Raw genomic sequence first — 24,540 nt, 5'->3', positions numbered from 1 at the left:
TGCATGTAAGGGATGGTGGAGTCAGGCGAGATATGTGCCTTGAGCGGAACAAGTGGGTATCCATGGCAACCCCGAGAGTGGCAACCATGAGGTGCTGCCACACCAACAGAATCAGTGGAGATACATACTTACCACAGAGCAGTTGGCAATTGAGAGTCAAAAGTAATCAAGTAATTTGGGTTTGGTTTTACAATGGTTTGAGATTGGTTGAGTAGTCTAATTAGAAAACAGTCCTACAAAAATACGCACGCTGATTGGTTAAAAATCCTGTTTCTATAACTTGATGGAAACACAGAACTAGCTCGAGCTGTTGACGTAATGATGGCGTGAGCAAAGAAAATTTACATTTTGATGATCGAAGTAAACAAGCTGTTTTTCTTTTTTTCGTTGTGGTGTTTTCTAAAAGAAAAAGAAAAAATGTTTTTCGTGTTTCTATTGAGTTATAGAAACACTCATGAAAGTTTGGGAGAACTCAAAAAAGCTGTGGAAACAATTGCCTGCGGCTCGTGTTCCCACAGCATTTCTCGTTTTCCCAAACTTCCACTCGTGTTTCTATAACTCGATAGAAACACAGTGCATGTTTTCTATTTCTTAATTGGTACATGAAAGTTATTGTTTTGGTTCTACGACACTCAGTTGAAAATTGCTCTAACCTGCAATCAATAACATTTTTAAAAGGTTTCATGTTTTCGCTTTTCACTAAATTAAATCTGTATATGTACATGTATCTTATAAACAGCTGGTGAAAGGAAAAGACCTAGTTTTCTACAACAAGTGTCTCACTGAATTTGTTTCACTCTTGGAGGGTAAGTTTACACGTGTATAGTAGAGTATACATTGAACAGTTTTTAAATAAATTTAAATTTTTTTTTCAGATCCCACAAAATGTACAGTATGGAGGAGTTTCATACTATTTCATTTCATTAATTTTTGTAGCTTGGTACCATAACATGCACGTGTAAAACAACAATCTTTTCTGATTGCTAAGCTCCTTGCAGAAATATTAGACTTGCTACAAGCCGACCCTTGTTAATCAAGGATGACTTTTTAAATTACAGTAAGTCTAGGCAGAAATATCTGAATCAAATTAATGCTGTCTATTTTTACCAGCAGTATAGTACAGAAATGTAATCAATGTGGATGTCGAAGTTCAATTTTACCCTTGGTACAATCTGGCATTTTCCCTTTTTCGGTGCATGGTAATATACTTTATGATAATAAATATAAAACAATGGAAAATACATGTACCAAGGGTATTGAATTGAACCACTACTGTACACTGTACTGGTACTAGCCCTTTTCATTGTTAACTTCACTTATAACATTGTACAATAAATTATAATCCAGCATGTATGTGTGACAATTTTTCTTCCCTCTGCCTTGCGATGAGGGTTTTCCCTCTAATAAATGTTTACATAATTTTAATACAGTGAACTATTTTTATTTTTTCAGATCTACTAACTATAGATGAAAAGCTATTTTCTTCCAACTGTCCTCCTTTGGAGGCCTTGCCTCTCTACCTTAGCCATTTTCAGTTCACAGAGAGTAGTGACGATAAGGTAAAGTTATCATTAGATTATAGCATGGTAAAGTTTGCATAGGTCAGCACATCTCTCTGGTTTTTGTAGCATGAAGCGACTAGGAGTATTCTAGACTCTCCCCGTGATTACCCCCAGTGTCAAATATCCTGGTACCCATGTATACAACTGGGTGGAGAGGCACTGTGAGAGTAAAGTGTCTTGCCTAAGAACACAACACCATGTCCCCGGCACAACTCAAACTTTGGAGACAAGTGCACTAATCATGAGGCTGGCCATGCATCCTCAGATTATTGGCATACTGTAATGTGAACATGTAAATTTCTTGTAAGTTTGAAACTGAAGAGTGGTTGCAAATTTCCAGTGGAGTGTCAGGCCTTGGAAGTATGGGGAGCAGGAAGTCTGCAATATGTTGTTCAGTCCTTTTAAAATTAAATTAAAATTAAAGTTAAAATTGTACTGTGGGATGCATAAAACCTTCTAATATATTAGAGGTTGATTAAAAGAGGGGAGGGTTTAGCCTGGATTCCCAAGGTGGTTGGAGCCAATCAGCAGATATACATTGTATGTGCAGAATAAAATTCTGTAATATTACCTAATTAATGCACATTTTGCGCAAGTGTCTTGAGTCAAGAAGGAAGAGACATGAACTTGAAGCGATAGTAAGGCAGGTAGTGAGTGCAATCTCTCCTGTCCCCTTACAAACTAAATGGCTGTACATGTACATGCACATGTAAAGTGGGGTTTCATTTCTGCTAATCTTGCGACTGAGGTGTCTGTTTGCTGTATATGTTTCAGGAGGAGCTGAACATGGTGAAGAAATTCATGTGTGTAAAGCATGCAGAAGATTGCTATGTTTTACAAGAAGCAGTAAGGTTTGTTGCATTCTTTGATATGTACAGCTGTTTAGTTATAGCGGTAGCTAACTTTTGAAATTACTGCTTTTAAGAAACAAGTTTACAACAACCATCGGATCATTGTGTACTAAAGGCGTCCATGATCGAGTGTCCATCGATACTCTCGATCTATATCCTCGATCGACATCTCATTCAATACTCAATCTATATGTACATCCCGATCGATACTGGGTCGCTACTCTATTGACACTTGATCAACAGTCAGTCGATAGTTGGTTAAATATTGACCGACTCATATGAATCGATTGAAAATTAGCTGCCTCTCGACCAACTGTCGACCAAGATGTCGATGGAGTGTCAACTGAGGTTTCAATGGAGTGTCGATTGAGTATTATTGATCGAGGATATCGATTGAGGGTATCGATCAACACTCCACCGCCAATGCCTTTAGTACACATGATCTGAATCATCTAGCTCTTCGTGTTGTCAATTAAAGAATACACATTCAGCTCTTACATTGAATGTAGTTATACAACCATGGATGCCCCTTGCCATGTGCGGAGAGGGGACAGGGTTTTAAAAGAGGTTTTGTTGGGGTTGATTATATTATGTTAGGCTCACCTCAGTTGTCTATTATTTTACAACTGACCTCTGTCTATTTAGGTATCAATATTGTATATGACAGTATTCTAAATTTTTAAGTGTATCCGAAACATTATTAATACATTAGTACGGAACAGTATTAATATTATGAAGACATTGATGATCATTGCAGTTATATACACATAATCATATGATCTTCCATATAATTATTGATTTGCAGTATAAAATAATAATTATTGTCTAGATGAATATCGCACACATTATTGCCTGCCTACAAGTAGTTAAAAAAAGTCTGCATATGAACCAAGTGGCCCATCAGGCCAGTGCTTATCTCCAGTTTCTGTAGCATGAAGCGACTCAGAGTATTTCTACTGCCCCCTGGATGGGATGCCAGTCCATTGCAGGGTTACTGCCAGCATTAAATTCACTGGTACAGTTACACACCTGGGTGAAGAGAGGCACTGTGAGAGGAAAGTGTCTTGCCCAAGAACACAAGAAAATGTCCCAAGCCAGTGCTCGAACCCAGACCACTAGATCCAGAGGCAAGCACACTAACCATGAGGCCATCATGTCTCCATGCCTACCTACATGTAGTTATAATAAAATAATTTATTATTGTTTTTTACTTTGCAGTAAAATCATTGGCCATGTGATTAGTGATGTTTACCAGTTTGCGCAGAGCAGTGTGACAAGTTTATGGACAATCTCTTGCCAACTTCTTCAGACTGGTCTCTTGCGTATTAAACAGGTCTGTTTCTGAGAGGCTAAGTATGTGACAGCAGTAAAAAATGAGTACTTAAAGGACCCTGGTCATCCTCCACCATTTTCGATGCCATTGAAATTATTGATAATTATTGCATGGTGAGACGAAATCTTATTGCTTTACTGTAAGTTGTGTTCCTGAAAGTGTATGTTTGATTATCTTTTAGTATTTTCACAATGATTTCCTTCATTTAGACATGCTCCAAATAGAATTATTTTAATAGCCAAACTCTCGCATGTAAACAAAAACAAGTGTGTGGGTGACTAAGGCTCTTTAACATATTAAATTTACCCACTGTAGAAAGCCAGAGTTTTTAAAGGAAAAATAGTGTGAAGCAAAACTGGAATTTCCAGAGGGATGGGAGAAGGGACAAATAATAATAAACTGTGGGAGGGGTATAGATATTTTCTAAAATGACACAAATATTGCTTTCACGAAGTCTCTGCTACACATGTAAGAGGAATACCAGTAACACTCCGAGATCTTTAAAGATGATTTCCAGTCTGTATTGCACACTCTTGTGAGTTTGGTTAAGCTTATTGTTTTGTGAACATGGAAGACATCACAAAATGTAAACATTTTGCAACTACTTACATGAAGTAGAGTAAATTCAAAGTTTCATGTCGACCTCCATTATGAATGCAAAGCTTTATGCTTCATTCTTTCTCATATCACTTGATGAAACAACTTCGCAGCTGTAAAAATCAATGAAGCTGTTGGAAAAAAAATTTGAAAGGCCTCAAAGATAAGGTATGTTTCATAACAAATAACATTGATTTGCATTTCATCGCGTGAGACTTACTGTATGTAATGTCTATAAACATTAGGATGCTGGGACTGCGCAGTATGGACTGGAAATCATCTTTAAATTAAATCTTGTTCAGCTTTAAGCATTTTTCCCTAGGCTTAAAATTAATTTGCATTTGCCTACGTTTAAGTTGTTTTGTTAGTCCAAAAATTGCTTTTAATCAGTTCACATAGTTGACATGAGTTTCAAATTTCACCCGAAAAAGTCATGTACATGTACGTCAGTCTTGCACCAAGCCATTCAATTATAGTCTTGAATGAACTCACCCTGTACTGCTTTTGTTATGCAGGAAGCACTGGATATATTAACTGGCTTGTTACCTTGGAGTGGACTGCCTAGTGTGCCTGTCCTGGACAAGTTTGTCAAATGTCTTTGTTCTTTGTTGGAGTTATTGGTGTCTGGAGTTTCTGGTAAAATACCAGTTAATGGAAGGTAAATATAATATCTATACATGTATCTTGTCTAGGAGTATTAAGAACTACTCACCCTCTACTCCCAGCGTGAAGTTAATTCGTACCCATTTACACAAATGGGTGTGGAGAGACACTGTGAGAATAATTAAAAGTGTCTTGCCCAAACAAGGACATGATGCAATGATTTCATGTACAAATTTTATCCTAATTTTTGGATCAAGTCTACTTTAAGCTACTTTTAAAATATTTCTTGCATAAATTCACAAATATGATGTGTCTTTTAGTTGCTTTACAAGCATATGAAGCAACTAAAAGACACATACATGTGAAGTGATATTCTTCTGGTTGCTTTTCACTACACCCTCTACGATAGATTACTGTACATGTGTCCAATTTGTTTTTATGCCACTCCTCATATACCCAGTTGGAGATGCCCTGTCTGGCAGGGCATCAAGCTATTCTCTGGCACTAGTAGATTCCGTCAGTAGCAGGTTTCTGTTTCTGGGTGGAGTTGCTTGCCACACCCAGCATACAATTTGGTGGGTCAGGGTGTTGTCTCCCTCGATGTCTCTTCCACAATCCAGTCCAGCATGGTTAAAATTGATGTTGCATTCTCTCTATGACTTAACCCACATACAACAAAAACGAAATACATCAATTCTGTTTTAATTTTTTTTCTTTCTGCAGAGAAAAGGTCACTGCTCTGGAGGTCAGTATTGCAAAGTGTTTAGAAGTCCTTTCCACACGCCTCTCGCCTGGAAAAAGCGATCATCCTCAACAGCCAGGTTCAACATCAGAAGGAGTCCTGTATGTCTTTCCTGCATGGCACGTCAATCACTTCTTGTTGAAGTTTAGGACTGCTCTTCATCGGGGTGGCCTACACAAATTTCTTACGAAAGAACTGAAGGTACTGCATGTGGCTTCACTATTACGGTAATACATGTACTATTGTAGTAATAGTACAGTAATTGGACTGTGTGGAGTACAATTCAGGGAGTAATTGATTTCAAATTTGGATGAGCATGCAGCGTGAGGCTGATTTGAAATTATGAGCATCGTTACTCCGTAAATTGTGCAACACAAGGTTTAATTACTTATTAATTATATCAATAATAAATTTTGAAATTAAAAAAGTCTTGTTTTGAGTAAAACCTAGCAAATTGCAGGGGAGTGACCTGCAATGGACTAGCATCCTGTCCAGGGGGAGTAGAAATATTCCTAGCCACTTGATGCTACAGAAACCGGGATAAGCTCTGGCAGCTATGAGCCAGTTGGCTCCAAGTCTTCACTTTCCTTCATTTCTCTTTTGAGTGTAAAAGCCTCTAGCACTTTCCATAAGTTTTAGAAACTGTAGGAAACATTAAAGGAAGCTACATAATATTGAAGCGTTTGTAATTGGCATGCAAATGGCATAGGTATTCAATTGCAAAAATTTGAAATGGATACCTGAGGATACCCAGGCGTGTTATCGCGCGTCGATTATGTGACAAATAGATGTAGGCATGTGGAGAACCAATCAGGATCGGGAATTTTGTTAAAGGTACAATTATTAATGATGCAAAAGGACGATTTTCCCTTTTGTACACACAACTCAGCAGCTAGTCCTGTAGCTGACCTGCTCCCAGTTGATTCATAGCTCAGTCAGTAATGAATTTTGAATGGTCAGTTGCTTGTTAAAGCATTTATTAACAAGAAATATAAGGAGTAACATAATTCGATGTTTTGATGTGTCCAACATTATTATCAAGAATAAATATCGTTGAATTTCAAAGTTGTTAAACGAGTTGAGTTATGAATATCATTAGATGGCATTTCTGTGTGCGTTGCTTGCTGTTTGTCTGCCCTGTTGCTTGCTGTTTGGCATCCATTTGTCATTCATTTAAGATTGATAGGATGTCAATCAAATGCCTGGGATAATCCATTATTCAACCATTCAAATGACTGCTGCTGGCAGCCAAAAGTACAACTTCACAGCTTTGTGTGTTATTGAAAGGCAAAAGTAATTTTAAATACATACACATAGACAAGTAACATTAATTTAGTAGGCTATTTTCACATTCAAATTAAATGAAACGTGCTTCATTCTGTCACTATTAATCAGAGGTGATTTCAAATTAAGCTGTTCAATTTATGACTGAAATTTCAACACACTTTGTACAGCTGTAAAGGCATATTTTGCCAAAATCTTATACAGGTTGTTCAAATACACAACTTTATTGGCTACATGTATGTACACAGAACGGTCTCTACATGTATATCTATTTTTTTCTAATTCTGATTTTTTTATTTTTAGAGAGCTGTCTGCCAGTTTGTTGCCCATATATACAGGAATGTACCAATCAACACAGGACGCACAGTTCTTTTATCACAATATCGTGTTAGAGACGAGATAAATGAATGGCTGGTTGGTTACACTGGTTACGAACCACAGCAACAGGTAATTGGCTTGGTTGTGACGGGAATGCACTCAATTGAGGGGTTTGCTGTTAAAAATGGAAGCCCCTGGGTTACTATAGCATCTAATAAGCTCATGAGACTGTCAAAGTACATGTTACAATGGACAAATTTTTTAATCCCAGGGTTGTCCACTTATGCAGGGCTGGTCTTCTTATATGTGTTTGTATATGTATGTACTTTTTATGTACATGTATACATGTATGTCTGATTGGTGCTTTACAGAGTGGTGCACACTCTGCTTTTTTGTTTGGATAAAATAAGTCAACTCTCGACTGACTGTTGATTGAGCTGTCGATGGAGTGTTGATTGAGTGTCAACCGAGGTGTTGATGGAGTGTTTGAGTATTGATCAAGGGTTGATTGAGGGTATCGATTTAGGGTATTGATCACACTCAACCGTGGATACCTTTTGTACACATGATCCTTTTGTTTAATAGTCGTCTTATTGGGTAGCAAACTCTGTTTTATGTCTGAGTGCTGAGTACTGCACACTTTGATGTTGTTTTTAATACAGTGGTCTGGTTGCTGATTGCAGCAGACTCTCCATTTTTAAACTTTTCAGGGCAGACCCGATTGCCTATAAACTTTGTGTAAAATTGGTGTAAAATGTACCTTTATACACATTTTCATATGTGTAATGCTTTGTTACATGTGAACTGTACTAGTACTGCTACAGTAGTAGTATGATTTGGAACAAAATTTTCACTTTGTACCTGCAGGTACTGTAATAGGCTCTTCCCTAATCCCTTTACTGAGACCTATGGTGACAATGCTGTTAAAGGCAATTTAACAAAAATAACAGCAAAGAGTAGCTGGTACTTCCGGTCAGCAGTATTCGTATGGCATTGTAGGCTCAGTGCACTTTGCCATTGTACTTGCGTGTTCTCAGCGTGGCGGTCCCTGGAACGTTTTGTTCGTAGGATTGAGCAGTTTCCTGCACATCTTTGTTCTATTTTTCAGTGTCTTTCTGTCCCTCCCCTCTCTTCCCTGTCTTCTCTGTTTACTCAGTGTGACGGGTGCCTGGAAGACTGCATGGGGGCTCATGGCTGGGTTGCAGGGATTGCCAGCCATGGCTGGGTTATGCTGTCTAGGGGCCGGCTGGTCACAGTGGAGGTCACAGTGGAGGTCCCAGGATATCCCAGGTGCCCATCTTCTAGACAGCACGATGTAGTTGTTAACCACAGTTATAATTATCTCTTTACTTTAGTTCTTGGTTAGCTGTTTATATGAGGCAGTTAATGCAGAGGGATTTAACAGGAAAGCTGCAGGCGGGATCAAGGTAGACTTTTATTGAAACTTTTATTTTCAAACAGGAATGCACGATCACTCTAATGATATGTTTTTGTTAAAGACAGATGACCAAGGATGATTCTGAGTAGTATACATGTACGCTCTAGGTTGCATTTTGATACAAATGTGATAAACCTTTTTTTTCTCTTGGCGCAGAATAATTCAAGTGTTCGTTTCAAGAATTGATTTCAATTTGTGCATTTATCTATGGTTGTAAAGTTGGTATAGACAGTAGAATCAGAAACTGTGATGCAGCTCATGTAAATCCATGAGATTTTAAGCTATCTAAGGGTTCAGGAGGATTTGAACTCGTGTCCTTGATGGGGCAAGTGGGATACTAATCTTTCAGGCACATGTTGGGAGAAATATTGAAATGTGTAGTTTCAGAAAATATCCATATATATACCTCCCCCTCTGAAGGGAATTGGAAATTCCAATTAAGCTTCATACATTTCTTTCAATTTTTTGTTTTCTCAGACCCCCCCCCCCCCCTTTTATTGCCGCCACCCCCAAGAAATTCCAATCCCTTATGGATATTTTTTGAATCTATTTTGTTCAAATAGTCTTACGTGTTACATATCACTTGCTGTGTTATTTCCCTTCATGGGACCGGCTACAGAGGATTATTCCTAATGTGTTTGATACTTCTCAGTATAACACCACAGGAACGGAAGGACCCTCAAGTGAAGGGATGATTGAAAGGTGACAGACAATATCTTGGATTAAACTCACTTTTAAACAACATCCATGTCAGCAGTGAAATAATTATCTTTATGTACTAGAATGATGATAAAAAGAGATAATCTCTTTGATGTTTTTCTCACATTATCTGTTATTAAATTTCACTTCAAAATAAAAATGAGCGATAGAAATTTTACACAACGTTTCGATGTCGTCATGACATCATTATCAAGTGACAAGAAAATAACGGTTCAACAGTGTTATATATGCGGTGAGAGGCGTGATTGTTCATGAACATATTTGTTTAAACAAATAGTTTCGCGCGGATGGAATCCGATTGCGTGTTCAGGCTAGGTTTCTTCTTTCTAATAGACAGCATTTCGTAAATCAAACAATCCAGTTTTCCGTTGCATTTCTTTAGGACGGAAAAATTATTGGCAAGGTCGTCGATGTTATAAAGGCCGTGATCGTTCTTTAAATGCTTTCCGATTACGGAGAACCTGTGTTCATCAGTACGTTGGTGCAAATGCCGGCTGGTATACCCGACATACTCTGCATCGCACAGATCACATTGGTAATTGTACACTACGCATTGTTGATTAATTAGAGGTGGTTTTGGTTCACGCATCTTGAGATCTTCACAGATTTTGCGACTCTTGAATACTGGTTGAAGAGTGTGATCGATTTTCTTGCTCAGGTCAGATAGTTGTTTTTTCACTGCATCGGCCGACGTTTGATCTTTAAATGGCAATACCACTCGGTGAACAGTATCTTCGTTGACGGATAACTATGGTCGAGGTGGCACGAGAGGATCTTTGGTCATCATTGAGGTGACAAAGTGAGAAATAAGGTCGTAATACTAGCAATAATGATAAATATTGCATAAAACGTACAACAGTTTTTAAAGACATGTTTCGGCATGCTTATGCCATCTTCAGTTTAATAGAGTGACTAATGATACGTGACACAAGTTATATACTACAAAATATGAATAAATTATTTACAATATGCATTACAAAACAGTGGAAACGGAAATTACAGAGTTAAAAAGGTGTTGAAGTGATGTAACTGTTTGTTAAGGTCAGGTTTGTTCTTACTAATATAAAAGGCTTCTTTAAGTTTAAGATCAATAGAGCTATTCGCTGAGTCTAAGATGCGAAAACAAGAAGGTGTGTACATGCCCCTGCATGAAGAAAATTGAGAAAGATGTTTAAAAATATGCGAGTTTTTATCGCTTACTGTATGTTCTTTAATCCTGGTAGAAAAATGGCGACTGGTTTCACCAATATAACAGGAATTACATCCCGCACAAGTAAATTGATAAACTACCATGGATTTTAGAGCATCAGGAGTACGATCTTTAAAACTGAACATATTCTTGATTTTGAAAGAAGTAAAAACTAATTTGATATTAAGATCCGTTTCACAAAAACGTTTAAGTAATTGCCGTAGTTTGAGTTCCGTTATTCTAGAGTACTGGCCGATAAAAGGAAGCTTAAAATAGCGTATATTGTTTTCATCATTAACGTTGCGGCTTTTTTGATCAGAAGGCTTGTTAAGATACCGCTTGAAGGTTTTTTCAATGATGTGTGAAGGAAACGAGTTACGTTTTAGAGTGTCCGAAAGCTTGATCAAATCGTTTTCAAAACCGGAAGAAGTGTTGTTGATTTTATAAGTTCGGTCAATGAGGGTACGGACAAGGCCAATTTTATAGCGAAACGGAGTGAAACTAAAAAAATTTGTTAAGAGACCAGTGTAGGTTTTTTTATGAAAAACTGAAAAACCGCAGTCATGCGAAGAGTTGTCAATCAGAACATCCAAAAAGGAAAGTTTACCGTCGTTCTGTTTCTCGAAAGTAAATTTGATGTTGGGATGTTGAGAATTGATGAATTCAAAGAAAGACATGGCATCCCGCTCATTTTTAAAGACGCAAAAAGTATCGTCAACATAACGCCTATAGAGTAAGATGTCGGCCTTGTTAAAATTATTTAGCCATGTTTCTTCGTGAAATCCAAGAAAAAGATTAGCTAAAATAGGTGCTAAAGGGGAGCCCATAGCTACCCCATCGACTTGATCATAAAATTTACCATTGAAAAGAAAATGAGTCTCGGATGTGGCAAATGAAAACAATTTCTTAAGGTCGGGTTTTTTGATGGAAAATTTGGGATGATGTTTCAAAATAAGGTCAACGGCAATATCGATAGTTTCATTTAGCGGAATGTTTGTAAAAAGGCTTTCAACATCGAAGGAAATAAGGAACTTGTTGTTAAAATCGAAACTCCTGAGCTCTTCAACAAAAGAAAAGGAATCCTTAACCGAATATTTATCAGGCAAAAGCGGAACAAGAAGAGAACTTAAGTACTTAGCTAAATTATAATTGTAAGCTCCAATAGAGGATACAATGGGTCTAAGAGGTGGTTGCCTATGATTATCACGTTTCTTATGTAATTTCGGAAGGCCATAGAATTTTGCTGGTTGTGAACCCTTAGGAAATATGTTGCAATAGGTATCATCATCGATAGAACGCTTTTTCTTAAGTTGAGTAATAAAACGTTTAAGCCTGCCTTCTCTTAATAAAGTAGGATCGTTATCTAAAAGTTTAAACTTAGTCTTATCATTAAGTATATCAAAACAAGAATCTAAATAAACGGTACGGTCTAAAATAACTACGCCATTACCTTTGTCGGGCTTAAGAATTATGATATTATGATAAAGTGAGAAATGATGGAGTTAATTAGGCTTTCAGGGTACTTGAGGTTCGTAAACATCAGCTTCAGACGATCACATTCACATTTGATCACATTTGATTTACGAAATGCTGTTTATTAGAAAGAAGAAACCTAGCCTGAACACGCAATCGGATTCCATCCGCGCGAAACTATTTGTTTAAACAAATATGTTCATGAACAATCACGCCTCTCACCGCATATATAACACTGTTGAACCGTTATTTTCTTGTCACTTGATAATGATGTCATGACGACATCGAAACGTTGTGTAAAATGTCTATCGCTCATTTTTATTTTGAAATGTGTATCGAAATTTAATCTCACTCGAATAAATTTCACTTGTTAAATTTTCTGCCCCCTTTTTTGCGGGTATTGTGCGAGGCATGGTGGCCTCATGGTTAGTGCGCTCATCTAGTTCAGACAATGAAACAGTGCTCGCAGTAGTCGGAAGCTGGAAGGAGCCACCGAACATTTGATTGGCAGTAGCGAAAAACGCATTTGTCGGTTGAGCTTTGAATTTTAGAGTAAGCATGTTATTGAAAGGCGCAGTAAAAAATAAACCATTCATTGGAGATTGTGGCATTGACATGAAAAATGTTCATGGATCTCAATGTTCCTCTTCAGGTTAACTAAAATCTCCAAAGTGAATAATACAGTGTATAAGGAATATTCTATCATTTAATAGAAATCTTCATCATCATAAACATTTTGGAAACAATAAGACAATAATTGATAATTATGTGCCTCAAACATAGTGGCTGCCAATTAACAACTCCAGGGCTTATGTTCCTAAGGCTAAATGTATAGCAGGAAAACAAAGAATCGATCTTACAGCATTATTTATTGATATTAATTCAAATATCAAATTATTGTTATACATCATAAATAGAAAGGAAAACACTCCAAAGAAAAGAAAAATGCTCACCTTGCAGCCATCAGAACAAGACAAAGAGGAAAGAAAAACTGCATTTTCAGCAACAATGACTAGATTGCTCGAGAGGTTCAAGGCCCTTGATGCATCTGTAATTGATAAAGCAAGTGAAACACAGCCAAATTTGGTGAGTCTTTAGTCAGTCGTTTGTGTTTTCCATTGGGTTGAGGGGAACTTTTGGAGTGCGCGGTTAAATTAGGATTAGTTTATGGGGAGTACTTTTACTGTTTTGGTTAAAATTGCTGTTCTGTAGTGTTGACACTCAATTTAGTTTGCTTAAAAAACAACAACAACCAAAAAAACAAAAACAAAAAAACAGGATTGTGTTCAAGGACATTCACGCGAAAATGTTTTACTCGATAGATTTTCTTCAAACTTCTACTGCTGATTGATAATGAATTACTTGTTTCAGAAATGAACAACAACAACAAAAAAATTGGGGGTCACGGACTTTGTTTCAGAGATAAAGCATGTGGAAAAGTAGCCTGATTTTGAAAAATTAGTGCGTGTAAATCAGGATGGTCTCCAGAGTTTTGAGCTTAAAATAATAATATTATTATCTAAGGTGAATCAACGGAGACAAACTATCCTACAGAAGTAATATTTTGTAGAAGTGAATCTGTTGCGTTAATAATTCAAAATGTTACATGTACCAACGTTTTTACAAACTTAACTCTTCAAGAGGTATTTGAAACGGCCGCACAGAGAAACGAAGAGCCAAAAAGAACAGAATTCGATGGTGCATTTTGCAAAAAATTCAATTTGCTAATCAATAGATTTTCTAAATTTTTTCGCTAAACGTAGAATATCGGTAGATGAAATGATCCATCAAAAGAAAAATAGGGGTCACCGAATGTCCAAGATTGCTGAATCCAGGCAAAGCTATAGCAATGGCCATCTGCTTTATCATTGTTCATTTCATTACTTAGCGCACGCTCGATGCATGATGTGGTGTATGAATTTACATGTGCAGTAAGGATGCGCAGAAACAATTAGCGCAAACGTCCTTAAACCTACATTTACATGTAATTTTATAATGAATTTCAGGCTAGCTGACCAGTTCAGAGATCAACAGAAAGATGCCAAAAATTTAAAAACTAAAAATTGATCTCAATGAGTAACAGTGGTACAGTACAATTTGCGGCAAACTCGTCATTGAGAATGATGTGAAAATTGAATTACATTTTGTTGTCTAGATGTGAACTGTAGGGTTGCAAAAAAATTATAAGGATATACATGTATGTCCAACCAAATTGCTATTGAGTTTGATTTAATTTTGTTAATGACAGTGCAAACATAGTTTGTATCAATTCTTTTCTCAATTTCACGTCTGAGATTCTTAGCCCGATGTAATACAAAATCAGCACCTAAACTTGTCCAGAGGGATTACACATTAAAATGTAAAGACGTAGGCAAATTTTGATCAGCCATTTACTCTTCTGATAATCCCCTTTCATTTGGAGCTCATGTGTAATATATTTACAGTGTATAGTATTTTTCATGTCAGGATGAATTTGCTTGTGAACTGGAAGGCATAAGAGTGATTACAGAACTCATGGTTCACCTTTGTAGTCATCAGATGAAAACATCAAGCGCTGAGAACCCAAGTGAAGTTAAAGGTAATCAAGACATGCACAATACTCACAAGGAGAGAATATAAAGTTGTACATTAATTTCTAATTAATTTAATTAATTGGTGTTGGTTTTATTTCAGAATTTTTCACAAACTTGGGTCTGTCCCACCTCTTCTCTGTATTCAAATCATCTCTCCAGGTCTTGGTTCAAATTGCTGAGCAGTCTTCACGAACAACCGACACACTCACTGCCCTCGATTCATCCTTCCAAAAACTTGTTCACACTTCAGGAGCACTCTATTGCATGTCAGATTTTATTCATCTGCCACTAGATCTATGCCAGTTCGTGATATTTTTGGTGTCCATTCCTTGGTTGGCGAGATGTGATCCTCCCTGGATTGATCTACCTCATGGGTTTGGTCTGTCAGTTGACGGCATGGCCAGAGTTGGAAGGTCACTTGGTCCTGTCATCGACGTTGAGAGCAAGGCTCTGTGTCTGCATTTGCTGGCAGCACTGGATGCAGCACCAACATGGAGGACTCAAGTTTTCCTGTTAGTTTTGGTACGAGTTTAGTCTAGTAAGAATTGTGGATTTTACACCGAGAGAAATGTTAACAAAACTTGCCGAAGTGAGAATGCAGTGTTGATCTTTGAATCATCTTGGGCAAAAACCGCGGTAAATTGGAGAATACTTTCAGGCGATATATGATTGTGCTTTGTTCAGACAATCTGAAAAACAATCGGATGTCTGGGAAACATGACATGATATAAATGTTCTCTCTTATATATGCACCATGTAACGGAAAACTTAGCTGGATTCTGTATACCACTTACCGAATGTCATGAAAAATACAGCCATGTTTTTCAGTGCTGGTTTTCTTTGTAAAAGAACGCATTTCACCAACAGAAGTACATGTACAGTCTGTAGACGAAAACGTTTATGTACATCAGGGCAATTTCTGCCCCGGTTTGTGGTGATTCATTAGTGGCTTGTAATCCAGTTTTGTTTTTGTCTTTTTCAGCAGAAGGACACTGCCATTGACACAAAGATAGCAGCCCTAAAGCAGCTGCCTCTTTTGCTGTGTTCTCTTGGCTCATTCTCATTCCACCTGATCTCAGATGTCCTTCCTGGGCTTCTCTCCTGTGGTGAAGCAGTTCAGGAGGAAATTGCCAAAGTTATTGGCTCATTGGCTTGTATACTTACGGAGAATACAGTGATAAGGAAGTTGAAGGAGCAATTGTCTTTTGATGATCCTGTTTGTAGCAGTATCACATTTCTCTGTCCAGACTGTGATCCTAATTTTCAAAACAAAACAGGTAACATTAAATTAATTTTTTCAGATTTTTGAGAAAGTACTAAAAATCTATAGAAAAAAGAAAAAGTCTGTTCTCGAGATTGTGGTAAAGGAAACCGACAAAAGTTTCATTGCTTCAGAACATAACTTTAAGACGCATTTTGGTATTATTTGAAGCAATGCCATCAAAATAGTGTTCAACTGTTGGCTCTTTTACCGTCATGATGCAAAAAGTATAATTTGAAATGTTTTTGCGATTTAATCAAGTTCAAAGGTACAGGTTTTTTAGTCTTGTATGTTCTTCTTGCCACACGCCATAAGGCATTGGTATCAGCTTTTTCATATCAGACCTGGTTCACGCAAAATTTGCGTTTTACCGATTTTCATTTTTGGTTTATTTTTTCCATGCAGATATCGATTGCTATTATACCTAACCCCAATACATTTGCAGTGACCGGTGTAATTTTCTTATTGATCCAATAGACCATATAAATGGTATTCTCGGTATTGAACTGGAACTAGCTTGCAACCGAGGCTAATGCGGGGAATCCTTTCAAATGCAAATGACATTTATCTCTTTTTAATGATATGTCACCGCATGAGCCTCCATTGCAAGCTAGTTCCAGTCCAATACCGTGAATACGAATATGGTCTATTAAGGGAGGACTGTTAAAAAGCTGATTGAAAATGCTTGGTACATGTATGGTCCAGAAAAAAATCAAGACACCTTAACAGTTTCTGGTTTCTCCAACAATTTTCTTTATTAATGTTGCTGTTGTGACTAAAAGAGTATATATATGAACACCATTGAACTGGACAGATATTCACTGTGTTGAATGTTAAAAGCAGGTAAAAATTATGTTTACTTTTCTCTTTAGGTAATAAGGATGAAAGTAAACTCAGCGCGATTGTCAATGCTGCAATATTCACTCAATACCTACAACTTCTATCCCCTGATACAAACTCTGCCGTTAAATGCGCCTTCATCAATAGTATGAAGAGAATGTTTACTCACATAGCATTTACAGCCGACTATGCAGCTCATAGTTCCATTGTCAGTGCAACATGTTTTGATCTTATTGAGGACCCAGACTTTGATGTGAGAATGGCTTTCAGGTGAGTGAAAGTTATCATAATACAATGGACACTAGATTATAGTACCACAGATTCAAAGTTGGTAGAAATTCAAACGCAGTTTTAAGAGATGCCTTCCCTTTTCACGGGTGGCTTTAAGTCTGACTACACTCACATGAGGCATTCGACGTGAAAAGGTTTTTGAGGATGCACCAGTCAGTAATTTGATGCAAATGAATCCTTATAACGTATTCTGCATCCTCACAAGTTACAACCGTGACTATTGGTTCTTAGAATTCGAACCTGTGCCTCCCCAGGTAAAAAAGGCACTAATAAAACCACAGATTAGTTGTGGCCCAAAAACATGTGGAAATGCATCCCTCATCTAATGCAGAAGCACGAGACCCATCGGAAGAGTACAGAATAAATAAGCTTCAACATTCTGCATTCATTTTAAGCAAAAAAGTTTTGAAAAAAAAGAACAAAAAAACTGGGCAACCACAAAGACTGAGCGACTAGAGCCAAATGCTCAAATAATCCATAAGCATTCTATCACCCTCCACGACCTTCTCCATCTTGCCATCAGAATATGTTCCACTGATTCGTAGTTAGCCTCAAGAAATTGCATTTTTTAAGAATTAGCAGCTCAGCTGCCCATTGCAGAAGCAGCCACTTTGGTTCGCTATCTCCCATATTGCTTTCCACCAGAAGCAGTCATTCCTGATCCAAGGCGCTAAGTTGGTTCATTGCCGGTAATTTCCTGAATAGGTCTCCCATGTTTGCCTCTTCCAGATCAACCCATAACCAACTATTGTATCAATCACAGGTGCGTGTGGTTGCCATGTCCAGAATTGGTTAGAATTTCCATAAGTGAATAAGTGGTAGACATTAATTTTCCGACCCTTGCAACCATCTCAAGCAGGGTCTGTAATTTGTGTAACTGTTTGTCATTTCCTCTCGAGGAATCTCATTTACGAAGTTACCTGCCATGCCAGGAATTAGCATCAATTTGCATTTTTTTGCGTGAAACATGGATGGGAAGAATATGTCAATTCCCATCCATACGCTCTTCAGGTGGGACCCAAGGTCTCCATTGCAGTTTTAGTACGACCGTAAAGACGTCTGTGCACTAGCACGATTGTGCTCTCTAACTTTTTCATCACTGTTGTTCTCATCTGAAGGAGCCAAACACTAAAGTTGTGTATGTTTTGGTTTTGTTCAGCAATGTTGTTCCCTACATTGTCAAACCTGAAAGAGCAGATTCAAATGACAACATGCAACACACTGTCATTTCCAAGTTGAAGAAAGTGTTCGTCGAAGCTTCCTCACAAGGCAACTGCAAACTACAGGAAACTGTGGTTTTAACAATTGGACAGCTTGGAAGAATTGCTGAAGGGGAACTGCTGCTTGTGGTGATTGTCAGTTTGTTGGAAAGCCTCACTGCTCACTCTCAGCTTATAAGAGCTGTCGCCTTCAAACAGGTAGAATAGTCTACAACATTAATCCAGTTTCTCTTATGTTATGTTCTACTGGAAACAGACATTTTAGGATGGAAATGGGTTTGCAGGCAACATTGGGCAGGCTTGTGCTCTAGAAGTACCCTGGTGCCACTGGCGACAAACTTTTGCCTTTGGGTGACTGGAAAAACCTACTTTTTTCATATAAGCTTCTTTAAGTGCTGGGCGCCCAGGATCTCATGGTTAGGAACCTTTGGACTCCTTGTAATTTTTCTTAGACCACAGCCTTGTTTGGGACAAAACGGTTTCCAAGATTTGTTCCATCAAGAACCTCTAAATACAGATATTTTTGTTGATTATGCATGACTGAAATGTTGGATTTCATTGTAGTATAGAATAGTTTCCCGACTATTCTAAGTGGAAATAGTCGATTAACATTCAACAATCCCGATTGGTAATTGTAGGCATTGCATTATCAAGTTCAATAGATACATACATGTAACTTGTCGCTCTGTTTTCCTATCCCTGTTATAGGTTCAAGAAGTGGCTAAGTTTCAAGGCAAGCAGCTGAAGGATTTATTTGCTGGGTTTAAGCAGTCCATTTGTAAATTTGTAGTGGATGCAATTGATAAGATTCACAGCCAGAACCCTGCCGCTAAAGTGTCTTTGGATGTCGTCTCAGAAGTGGCTAGTGTGTTTGAATTCAGAGATGTGCACTCCTTTTTGAAGGTACACAACTGTACAATGTACAATGTAGGTGTTCTTCTAGATCCTTCAGGGAGCGTCTGAAGTAAAATTGTTGAATTGTTTTTTATACGTTCTTTGGTTGGAACTATCACGTGTGAATTATAAAACAATGGGCATAATACATAGAACTCTTTTTTTTTTATCTCTCTGTTGAATGAAATTTAATATCCCACTCTTTAATACAACATGGCTGATCCATCCCGATGGTTGGTCTTTCCTACATCTGTTACCATTTGAGGAGTTTCACAATGACGACAAGAGTTATTGGTTAAGCTAGGTACATGCGTATCTAATAATAGTACATGGGTATGTACCTTTTGCAGAGTACATTGCGTTTTGTCATCCCTTACCTTGTCAAGAAAGCATCACCTTCCTCATCAGCCATCTTACGGCATATTGCAAAAGAGTTGAAGATGAACAGGCGGGAGATGTTACTGGAGAACTTCAAGTTCATCTTTTCTTTCCTTGTGAGATCATGTTCACCATCCGAGCTGGAGAAGGCTCTTGGTTATGTTCAGGTAACGGTCATTCCAGTGCCCTTTTTCCTTGAAAGGGAGGGGGGAGGTTGTAAACGGGATAGAGAATTTGGGGGAGGGGCCGGGAGGTATTGGAAGGCTTGGAATAGTTAAAAATGTATTTCGGCTCAAGTGGTTGGAAGAACAAGATAGCTAATTGGTGCTGGTGTTTAACGCCATTGTCTGTAGCTGACGGGGCTAGGAGTATTACTGGTCTTCTTGGATGGGTCGCAGTTACTGTAACAAAGTATGTCAAGTTGGCCCATTTATAATTCCTGCATGGGCAGTGAAATGAAATTGTTAGAGTGGAGTGTTGTGCCGCAGAACACACCACCATAACTCCTCCTAAAACAGACTCCAATTCGCTAACTTTTATGCCACCCTGCCTACCATACTAAGGAGATAAATGTCATCTCTTTTTCCCATCTACTGGAATCTTCTACACCCTTCAGTGTTAGTGTTACAAACCCCTTGCTTATGTAATTGTGCCTTTTATACTTCAGAAAGAGACAGACGTAGAGCTTGGCAGTCTTTTAAGATCCGAGGCGCAGAGTGTTTACAATCAGCTGTTGTTGTATTTGAGTGTCAGTTACAACAAAGTGTTCAGCGGACTGGCAATGTTGGCTTCAAAAGATGACACATACACTGGGCCAAAGGATCTACAAACCATGCAGCATCTGGTGAGGCAATCTCACGGATGTTGAATAATTCATAGGGGAATAGGACATCCATTATTGCCTTCCATTTCTGACGGTCTTGAGCCACTCTTTTGGCCTCATACCAACTCATGTTGGCCTCCATTACGTCTTTATGGATGCTTCTGCGCTACTTAATTCTAGGTCTACCACGAGTGCCTTACAGGTTCATCTCGTGGTGCGCTGTATTCCTCTCACCATGCCTAAGTGTATGACCAATCCATTTCCAGCGTCTCCTCTTAATGGTGGTGTTGAATAATTACAGTTGAAATAGACCTGTCAGATTAGAAAAACAAAGATTTTTGGCAACATCAGTATTTGGATTGGCCGTTTGCCTTTAAGCAAGTTAGAACCGTCTCAAGCAACTATTGAAACTTGTATGAAGTCACGGTATAATTGACATAAGTGCTCATTTTATCGCTCCACCGCATTAACTTGGCATGGGTGGAGAAATGAGAAGATAGTTTAACGTTATGGGTTTAAAGTCTTTCGGTAGACAGAAATTACATAGTGTATCTGCTATCAGTGAAACGTGTCCAGTCTGGGATTCTCAGTTTTCTGATCTCAGTCCAGTTCATCAACTGCTAGACTAGCAAGTCGTCTTGTGCACTTTGTTCATCAAGGGAAGTTCTCAAAAGGCTAATCTCAAAAGGCTAGTGGTCTATAACTGCTAGCCCTTGACTTCAGTTTCTGTAGCGTGGATAAACTAGGAAAGTTGGTAATTTCCTTGGTTGGGGGTTGAAATCCATCATAGGTGCCACCCCTCCCACCCCAAAGTAGTCTGGGAAGTTACTCTAAGGGTTTGCCACGAACACTGTGAAATACTGTTTTTGTATCTGCAGGCAAATTTTCTGCAATCCAGGCTACTTGGCATCCTTGCTTTTTACAACACTGTTCTCCTCACGAACACTGATTTGGAAGAAAAGAGATTAGCTCTAGAGAGCCTTACCAAGCTCATGCAAGTGATGGGGCGCAAGTTCATAACCACCGTACGAGTCAAAGTCATGGGAATCCTGCGACTGTGTTTGAGATTCCAGGACAAGGGGTTCCCAGAGCTGTCATGTGATGCATGGGAAAGTTTTGTGCGAAATGTCGAACTGTCCAGTCTTGGTCCAATGCTGAGTCAGATTGTGGTTACCCTTTTGCCATACCTGAACAAACTTCCAGCCAGAGTCACACAGATTTTCCACTTTCTGATTGTGGAGAATAAATCATCTCTGCAAGACTACTTCCATGAAATCTACTTTCTTCCTGACATCCCAGAACTTCGCAGAGTCAGTGCTGTTCTTAGATCTTGCAGTGGGAAAGCTTCTAAGAAGATGGACTTACAAGCTCAGCTGCGGCAATCTCTGAAGGGCATTTCTCATGAAAGTGCCGATGTGCAAAGACACGCTTTATCAAAGCTCAAACAGTTACTTCATGATAACCAGGTAAATACTACATGTACTTCTAACAAGTTGAAAGTTGCGATGTTTTCGTATTGTTAGATAAAGTGTCTTGGCGGATGGCCATCAGTGTTCCTGTGCATGCAGGTATTCCAGTTAGTAGCTGTGGTACATGTATTGTGACAACCAGTTTTCGCTTACTCCTTCTCTTGTTCCTTCCATAATTCTCTTTTTGACTCCGTAAATTACAGCTTGCCGTAGATTCCAGTCATCATGTACAATGTACAGTTATTTATTTCTCATTCCGTTTGAAAGTCAGCAATAAATAGAAGGAAAGAGAAATCTGTTTGCCTAATGACTGTGTTAAACGCATGTCTTCAATGATTACGGCAATGTCACGTTTCTATATGTGTTGTGAGGTCATCTTAGGCTATCCTTTACTTATCAAGTATTCGTTGTCAACTGATTGTTATACTACGAAGTGAAGACAGGCAGCGAGGTTAAAGTTTCTTGCCTAAGAACACAGCGCAGTTATTTTTGTTAGTGCGTCAACCTAGACCCATTTGTTATCCCTGCATTAAAAACACTATTCGTTAGGTCAGGGGATCTAAACGATGCTGTTTGTAGAAAAACAATAGCGTATTTAGTTGTTTTCAATTGAGTGTCGTAAAACCAAAACCAATCACAAAGGACACGGACAATACAGAGCACCAATAAAAGCTTGAAGTAATTACTTTGATCTGACGAAATGTGCAGGAAATCGAGTGCGACTGGGTCACAATTACATTTTGGTTTTACTTATGATTGGATGAAAAAGTAGCGTGAGTTTTTTAATTCAGTCATGTGGCGTAGTTGGTGCAAAACCAATTACTTTTCGACGCTCAAAAGAAAACCACGCAAACTTATTGTGTGCATACATCACAGAGTAGTTTCTGTCTGTTTTCAGACTACTCTGCATGGCTATGTCCTCAGTAACGAAACAGTTGATCCTATCATCCCACAGCTTATCAATGCGGTAAGAAATCACTGTTTGTTGAAACTCTTTACTTTTTAATTTATTAGTTATTTTGGGTGAGTCTTGAGAAGCACTGGCTTGGCTATCCACTGTGAGCTTCTTTGACATGTTTCTGAGTAGCGTTCTGCTGATTTCTAACGCAGTAGCTAATAATTATCACATATCCCATAGCTAAACGTGTCATAACTTGCAGAGTTAAATCTTTCCTTGCCTACACTTCAATAATACGGAAACTCCCTTATTACGGACAGTTCATGCAGTGAGAGAGAAACCAGAATTCACATTATTTCTACATCTTTAATTCAGACACCTCTGTGTTATGGACTCTCTCCTGGGCTTCAGTGGTGCACATATAAGTAACAAGGTTGACCCGTGTATTAATATAAGATTTGTTGATGCCCATTTCTATTTTTGCTCAGCATATGTTAGACGACATGGACTTGTTGATCTGTAGTTCAAGCTAGATAACCAATGTGGCACATGCATCTTATGAAGGTTGCGGAGATGCAGCCTTCGCACGCATTGTGCAGGCCTATGGTTTCTTTAATTTTACAACAATACAATCGGTAATATCAATAAATTTGATCATAGTTACATTGTATCCTTAACCAATTTTATTATATGGCCTGTGTTTGTAGCCGATATAACGCACGCTCTGATTGGCCAATTGTAGGGCATTATTCTCCCATAATGTCCACTGGTAAAACCGAGAGCAAAACCAAACCAAAACCAAAACGCAAAACCAAAGCAGAAAGCCATATAATAAACAACTTATTAACCTTGAACGGTGGGTCTTTACAGGAAAATCTCAAACCTCGGCCTTGCCGTATTGACCTCGCTGTCGCCCGATCAATACAGCAAGGTCTCAGTTTGAGATTTTCCCCGTAAAGACCTCGCTCTCGGTTGATAAGCAGTTAATTGTCTGCAGCTCATGTCCAGCTGTCGTGTGACTGACTCTGAAGCCAAAATACTTGTGGCAGAATGTCTTGGTGAGCTTGGTGCAGTGGATCCTGGCAGGTCAGCTTGGCATTTATCTACTTTTTTGCTTGTTCGTTGAATCTCCAGTTCAATGGAGAATTATCGTAATAAAATTTTAATCGTTCATTTATAGACTGGATAAGCTGACAAATAAACCTGTGGATGAGCAGACAGTATTTGAGGTAACAAATTTACAGTACGATTAAAATATCTTCTCTATTACGGTCTTGTGGTGGTGGATTAAATAGACTTTCTTTTATTCCTTCAAACTGGCTTACTCGGGGATGCAAGAAGAAATAGAGTTCCTAAAAGGAAGACACGTATTGTTTGTTTAATAGTTCTATCTTTATTCCGAAAAGCCCTTTTGGGACGAATAAAGTATTTATGTATGTATGAATGTTGCATGTGATTGTCTGTATAACATGCTGTCTCCATCTCCCTTTTGTAGCTACTATACATCTCAGAGATATGCGAACCAGCAAACGCGTTTTAAACTCATTGACAAAAAGAAGTCAACGCGCTGGTGCATTTTGACCAACGCATCTGGAAAGTCATACTGTAGAAAATGAAGCCGTGCTAGTTTGTCTTCAAATTACAATCAACTGCCTTTTCAATACACCAGGCTTACTCCAGTGGCGCAGAGCAACGAGCATAACAAATTAACTAACGACCTGCTGGAAGTTTGATAACTGAATGACTTGTGGACCTACGCTGCGTATAATAACGGAGAAACTAA

General features: G+C 38.4%; 1 protein-coding gene and 1 pseudogene across 3 annotated transcripts in view; one reads left to right on the top strand and one right to left on the bottom strand.

Moving 5' to 3' along the window:
* LOC110053886 (serine/threonine-protein kinase atr-like) overlaps window positions 1-24,540 on the top strand; it is a 59,584-nt gene that overhangs the window by 4,271 nt on the left and 30,773 nt on the right. For 2 of the 3 annotated variants that reach the window (XM_089272136.1, XM_089272135.1), the window contains exons 5-26: window positions 740-806; window positions 1,453-1,559; window positions 2,337-2,413; window positions 3,632-3,746; window positions 4,859-5,001; window positions 5,670-5,889; window positions 7,276-7,419; window positions 8,646-8,717; window positions 9,381-9,430; window positions 13,028-13,196; window positions 14,577-14,688; window positions 14,784-15,205; window positions 15,666-15,960; window positions 16,817-17,054; window positions 18,235-18,493; window positions 19,004-19,198; window positions 19,540-19,734; window positions 20,235-20,411; window positions 21,269-21,856; window positions 22,758-22,826; window positions 23,755-23,843; window positions 23,938-23,986. In XM_089272136.1, coding sequence (XP_089128262.1) covers window positions 740-806; window positions 1,453-1,559; window positions 2,337-2,413; window positions 3,632-3,746; window positions 4,859-5,001; window positions 5,670-5,889; window positions 7,276-7,419; window positions 8,646-8,717; window positions 9,381-9,430; window positions 13,028-13,196; window positions 14,577-14,688; window positions 14,784-15,205; window positions 15,666-15,960; window positions 16,817-17,054; window positions 18,235-18,493; window positions 19,004-19,198; window positions 19,540-19,734; window positions 20,235-20,411; window positions 21,269-21,856; window positions 22,758-22,826; window positions 23,755-23,843; window positions 23,938-23,986 — 3,852 coding nt within the window. The remainder of the gene's footprint in view (window positions 1-739; window positions 807-1,452; window positions 1,560-2,336; window positions 2,414-3,631; window positions 3,747-4,858; window positions 5,002-5,669; window positions 5,890-7,275; window positions 7,420-8,645; window positions 8,718-9,380; window positions 9,431-13,027; window positions 13,197-14,576; window positions 14,689-14,783; window positions 15,206-15,665; window positions 15,961-16,816; window positions 17,055-18,234; window positions 18,494-19,003; window positions 19,199-19,539; window positions 19,735-20,234; window positions 20,412-21,268; window positions 21,857-22,757; window positions 22,827-23,754; window positions 23,844-23,937; window positions 23,987-24,540) is intronic. The other variant, XM_089272137.1, reaches the window with a different exon arrangement.
* On the bottom strand, window positions 9,489-13,018 carry LOC149104951 (uncharacterized; annotated as a pseudogene).

Source organism: Orbicella faveolata, unplaced genomic scaffold (assembly GCF_042242905.1).
Source record: "Orbicella faveolata isolate gen_17 unplaced genomic scaffold, um_ofav_v1 contig_34, whole genome shotgun sequence".
NCBI classification, from domain to species: Eukaryota; Metazoa; Cnidaria; class Anthozoa; order Scleractinia; family Merulinidae; genus Orbicella; species Orbicella faveolata.
The sequence above is the reverse complement of the archived record's forward strand: the minus strand, read 5'-3'. Positions and strand labels throughout refer to the sequence as shown.